The sequence below is a fragment of the Papaver somniferum genome, chromosome 6, assembly GCF_003573695.1.
Source record: "Papaver somniferum cultivar HN1 chromosome 6, ASM357369v1, whole genome shotgun sequence".
Lineage (NCBI taxonomy): Eukaryota > Viridiplantae > Streptophyta > Magnoliopsida > Ranunculales > Papaveraceae > Papaver > Papaver somniferum.
The window spans coordinates 122464973-122470958 of record NC_039363.1 but is presented as its reverse complement, the minus strand read 5'-3'; the positions used below and the strand labels follow the sequence as shown (position 1 = coordinate 122470958).

Below are 5986 nucleotides of genomic sequence, written 5' to 3'. Positions count from 1 at the left end.
CTAGAGAAGACAAGGGCCTGAATATGCGAGGAGGGAAACGGTCTTGCATTCAATCTAAGTTGTTTCTAAGAGCATCTCCAACATAAGGTGCAAAAAATCCTATGTGGCTTTTTAGTTTAGTCTTTTTATTTATGAGGTCTACACATAGAGTAAATATACGACATCATATCTAAAAACCCATCTCCAACGGTAGAGAATTTTAATAAAAAATTAGTAAGAAATATGACGTGGAGGTGAAACCGGAGGTGAAGATAACATTTTCTTGAACACCTTTATAATTAGTAATTGGTCCCTTCTAATTTATAAGACCCTATGTTGGAGATGGATTTATGCAAATAGGCATCTAAAATCATATATGTCACTAAAAAAAGAAAATTCACTCTCCATTGGAGATGCTCTAATTGCATTGGGCAGTTGTGGTTGAAGGAAAGAAGTTGTTGTTTACATGTATGTAGCGCGAGATAGGATGATACTAGGCTTCAATCCACAAACTGACACCAATACAATACACCTATGTAGACACTAATATAGACCAATCATTCCCGTTTAATAAATCAATTGTTTCATTCTGGCTGGATTGTGGATATAATTGTGGATATAAGGAACTTGATCACAGAAAAATTCCTCCAGACCTATTCTGGTGTATCCGAAACATTAAGAAGACCAGACAATATCTGTAGCCGTTGTTGGTTTTAAACTTTTAATGAAGAGAAAGAAAAAAATATGCCAGTTGTCTGAAAATATTGCCATTAAAGATTGCAGAATATTGTGTTGGAATCAGTGGCTCCCTAAAGGATATTTCAATTTGCCACAAATTGAAGATAGCTCTTAGACTTGAGTTTATGTGTCACTTGTGGTGTCGAATACTCTCTAGTACAATGTGTTTATTAAAAAACAAAAAACTTCAAAATGAGAACCAAAACAAGTTCTGAAACCTCCTTCCTTTCGTATTGAAAATCCTACTCACTAGTCGAAGCACCTATTCTGAATATTTACAAGCAACACTGTGTAGCTTATATAACAATTTTGATCCTCTCTCAAAAGAACTTTACCTGCCAAGAAAACAAAACAGCAAAACTGCTCACCTTTGATTTTTAGTGTCTTTGAGATTCTGATAACCATCTCACCTAACTTTGGCACTCCAATGCTGCTTCACCAAAATTTTGTAGCCCCAAACCAGAATAACGTTCATTTCGCATAGAATTGTGAAGGTTGGTGATCCAAACAGGAAATCTTTTGGCACAGGAAAACAGTACAACTATGGCCAGGTAGGCTACCCAAGTGAACCGATAGACAGTGGAGTTTACTGTTAGCTAAAACCCAAGCGAGGGAACTATCCATCTTGCAAAAACGTACGGTAGACAGAGAGACAATAGCAGATTCATAATGATTGGGATCAGTAATTCCTGCAGCACCCAATGCCTTGGAAGCTTCAAGAAATCATTTTCTCTCGCCCTCTCAAACTTAACCTGCCAACTTTCATCCACCAGAACAATCCTATGGTTCAGCAAAACCTGTAAAACACAAATCAGAATATACAAATGCCAGGAGATAAGCACACTTTATAAGTTTTTTAATATTCAGGGAGGCTTCTAAGACTAGAGAGCTATGTGTATTTCTATATAGGCTAATTCTAGAGTTTCATGCTCGAGATCCTTCTTTGATGAATCAATTAGGCATCAATCCTAGTTTCCCCAACTCCTGGAATATGCTCATCGCATTTTCAGCATGACCATTATGTGCACCTTCATCTTACGGGTCCATCACGAGACGCTATTCAAAAGTGACACGGTAAAGAGTTACAGCACATACCACTGTCCTCCACAGCTTAAAGAAGAAGAACCCCACTGCCCAATCCTGACACAAGCATAACACCGGCACTTCAGGCACCATTACTCGAATTGGAAAAACGAACGTAAACTCAAATAAAAGCCCGATTAACACTGGAATAACAATGCTCTGAAACCAAAAGACAAGAGTTAACATTAGAAATCAGATCCTACTAAGGAATGCAAAGAAACAAAGAAAGAAAGAGCAAATATCTATTGCAACAATCCCATACCCAAAGTGATAATAAAACACAACGCTCGACGATAATAAAAACAACTTGCAGAGATCGCTGAATCGTAAATGCGCTTTCCCTGCTCTAAAGTGCTCAATCAAGTATCTTACTCCAGTGAAAGAAGTCCAGATGGAAAAATTTCCAATAAAGAATGCATAGAGATCTAAGGAACGAAGTCAAAAGCTTAGTGTTAATAAAAAAATTCACCTAAAAAGCATGGATTTGAGCAGAAAGTACAATGTCTACAAAGTACATCACCGTTGCACTCAATGCCATGAGTTATTGGGAGGTCAGAATTGGAACTGAACAGTACACGTCCTAGTGGTAGGGATACGATTATCAAAGATGAACTCAAGAGGAGCAATGTTACCCCCGCCAGAATGATAAACAACACAACATGACGTACAAAGGTATAGCTGCAAGATCCAGTGGAAGATATAAGTTTAATTTGGTGCAGAAGACAAGATACTGTACCAGGTGCATGAAAAAATATCATATATCACCAAATTTGACATTTCAAAAGCAATTAGTGAACAGGTTAGGTATTCCACTTCAAATATCTTTTGACAGAACGTATTCCACACGCGAATATGACAGAACTTGAAATTTTCCTTCTGGTACTGAAACTCATAAAAAAGATTACACAATTGAAATCACTTATCCATTATCAATACAATCAATTGAAATCACTTACCCACACTTAATTCGATTATCAGTTTGTCCTGCCGCATTTCCACTTTCACAATCTCCTGCCCACCAATGTCCTCGGGTCTAGAACACAAGAAAGTACTTAAGCCAAGAAAACAGCAAACTGATGTAACCCATTGATAGAGAAGAGCTGCAACTGTTTCCCACAGTTCAGTTGCATAAGGTATGCATATCTGGAGCAGAAGCATGACTACAGGAATCTCAGTGAATGGGTCAGATACACTGCAATTTGGAAAGAACCTGGTTAAATATTACCTGCCATAGCAAACAAAAAATAAGAAGTAGAAACATGGTACACAAGCAGTAGGTAGCAACTTACGTAATACGCAGAGGGAAGATAGTTGGTGCTAATCGCATGGCCAGTATGGCTGGTAAATATACTAGAATACTATCGAAATGCCATTAATAGCAACGGAGAACAAAAGTCGACTAGCTTGCAAATACACATGACTGATAAGTCCATGTAAAATGATGTCGATTGGATCTGCTAAATACTGGAGAATGTATAGAACTTCTTTAAGCAAAACCTGAACAAGTTGTAATATATCATCAAAAAACACTACATAGGAAACTGCTAATTAGGCAATAACGATGTCAATTTCATTAAATAGGCTAAAGAATAATACCCTTTGAAGAAGGCTAGTAGAAATGTGTATCTGGAACATGTATATGATTCCTGCGGCCCAATGCATTGAAGAACTTAATAAAGGGAATTTCAATAAGAATTCTATCCTATCAGAAAATGACTTCCCAAGCATCGTAATGGTACAAACATCCAGCCACCAGCCATACACCAAAGGAAGAACTATGAGATGAATTATCAGAAAGAATGGATATATCATCATTGTCTGGAATTTCCTTAGATAGTAGCGTATCTTTGATGCAAGAGGATAGCAAACGAAGACCAAAGACACAACGACCATATATCCAGTTGCAAGAGTAATAACATCATATAGGCCTGAGCTTCGGTACACTGAAAGTGGCTTGCCAACGCTGCTTAAGGCTTCTCCTGGTCCAATAACGTTTGCAGTCAAGGTTTCAGTGACCACTTCTATAGCACATGAAAGCAGGCCATCTTTCTGAATTTCAGCAGATAAATTTGTAATGGCAGGTGATGCATTCTTCAGTGAGTTATTTCCTATAGAGAGTGCTGACTCTATAAATGGCATGAAAATCGACGAAGCCGCAAAGAAAATCCATGAAAGACAATGCAGAATAATTCGTCCTAACGAGAATGGCACCAATATCAGCACACCATTGGTAATCAGAAACTGCAAAAAGAGAGAAAGAGAGTATGATTTTTAAAATTCTTAAACAAAAGACTTGTGAACAGTCATAAAATTGCACATAAGGATACTTGATGGATGCAGAAAAAGGTTCATACTGATAAGCGAAGAGGAAAGGGAAAGTGAGACCATATAATATTTCATGAAAAAATCTTGAAGTTTTCCAGTGAGGTAAATTTACAATCTGGTGCAATAAATTGTTTGGTTTGGCATCTATGTTGAGCCACTAGGAAGCAGCTCACAAATCTAATCAATTAAAGCTGACATTCCTGGTACTAGTATTGTAATTAGAATGGTAAAAAAGGAATGGGACTTACAAATAAGATACTCATGACCAGATAAATACAAGTACTTCGTAGAGGAACATTAAACCTGAAGATAGCAATCATCACAGCTTGAAAACTCTGAAGAAGAGGATCTACCAACAATATTACCAACAATCTTAACCCCGGTGCCATATTCTCGTCATTTCTTACTCCAGCAATAGCTTGCGGTTCCCCATCATCTTCGCCAATTTCATCATCAATATGATTCTCATTACCTGGTGTCGGAGCTATTGCAACATGAGCCCTATCCTCCGCATCCTCTTCATCTTCTCTTATTAAAGTAATGCCACACAACAACATCACAAATAAGATATTGCTGATTACAAAGCCATACAACCAGTCCATCATTGCTGTTGAAGCAGACATATGACTATCAACCAATTCTTTTGCTTCAGAAAGGCACCTTACTAAACTCAAACGCCATATCCAAGATGCAATTAGGGGTGGCATAAGGAGTTGCTGAGAAACTGAAAAACAAAACCGCACACAGAAGAGAAGAACATGGCATGCTTTCATTGCAATCCCACCCACAAACTCTCTGAAAGGTAGTCTTGTTGGAGTATTCTCAGCATAAACACGATAGACATAATACTTATGTTTACACACCTGCAAAAATCATACTAACAACAATTAGTCTACAATCTACACATAAAAAAAAAGTACAAGGCAAAATCAAAAATAAGAAATCCCCAATTGCTTTAATCAGACCAAAATAAAAGTAGAAAACCCTAAGTAAAAAATTGAATCAGGGATAGAGACAGAGAGAAAGGGTGAACCTCGCATTCAAGAGACATGCGTTGCGCCATCCATTGGAGGAGACATTTTGGGTGAACAAATTTCATACTCCCGGAACAAGCACATGGGTACTGAAGTGGGTTTTGAGAATCACCAGGGCTATGACAAATCCTGCAAATCATCTCCTCTTCCTCATCATCTTCTTCTACTCTCTCTTTCATGTTTTCTCTGGTTTCCAACCCTCCTTCCATTTTCACTCTCTCTTGAGTCTCTCACTGTCCTTCCCTTCACTAGTACTCTCTGGTCTCTACTGGTGTGGTGTATGAGAGGTTTTTGGTGGAAAAACTGAAACCCATTTTTGCTGTTTTTTCCCACCATTTCCTTTTATTCGCAACAAGAGCTCGTCTGTACAGTGCTCAGTAGTCAGTATCCAGAGATTTGTCTTTTTGTTTTACCTTTTCGTTTGAAATGTCTGATCATTTCTGTTTTATTACCCTACAAAAAAACTTAGGTAATGTCCGCCAAACAAGCGGGGACAATGCAAGACGAATAAGCTTTTTCACCCCACTTGACTAGCTGTGTATAATCTACTTTTTTTTAATTTTACAAGTATTTCATTAACGTTGTGTTTGATAACAAAGAAAGTAAACAACTCCATGAGAAGTGTTTCCATGGAATCAGTTCCCGGAGGTAAAGAAAGATTTTCCATGAAATTCCACATAATTGAGTTTAAAACATACTTTAGAGCAAGTCTTATGGTGAAATCCAATCTATTTCAAATGTGGAAAAATTGTGGAATGTCCAGTCTAATGGTTTCGAAGTTGGTGTATTCCACATTTTTTCCAAGAAGACTATTAGTGGGGCGTCAC

The 5986-nt window shown here is 37.7% G+C and overlaps 1 protein-coding gene across 2 annotated transcripts; it reads right to left on the bottom strand.

Moving 5' to 3' along the window:
- Positions 1–737: 737 nt before the first annotated feature.
- Positions 738–5522, bottom strand: LOC113289110 (probable E3 ubiquitin ligase SUD1). Of its 2 annotated transcripts, none has more exons than XM_026538289.1 (9): positions 5159–5522; positions 4374–4988; positions 3397–4041; positions 3090–3297; positions 2757–2992; positions 2316–2478; positions 2063–2225; positions 1813–1959; positions 738–1514 (listed from the first exon to the last, which is right to left on the bottom strand). In XM_026538289.1, exons 1-4 carry the CDS (start codon positions 5366–5368, stop codon positions 3151–3153), a joined length of 1617 nt encoding a protein of 538 aa, XP_026394074.1. In that variant the 5' UTR covers positions 5369–5522; the 3' UTR covers positions 738–1514; positions 1813–1959; positions 2063–2225; positions 2316–2478; positions 2757–2992; positions 3090–3150. The 2 variants fall into 2 exon arrangements, with proteins under 2 accessions (XP_026394074.1, XP_026394073.1); XM_026538288.1 differs by having other exon boundaries at positions 2321–2478.
- Positions 5523–5986: the final 464 nt, after the last annotated feature.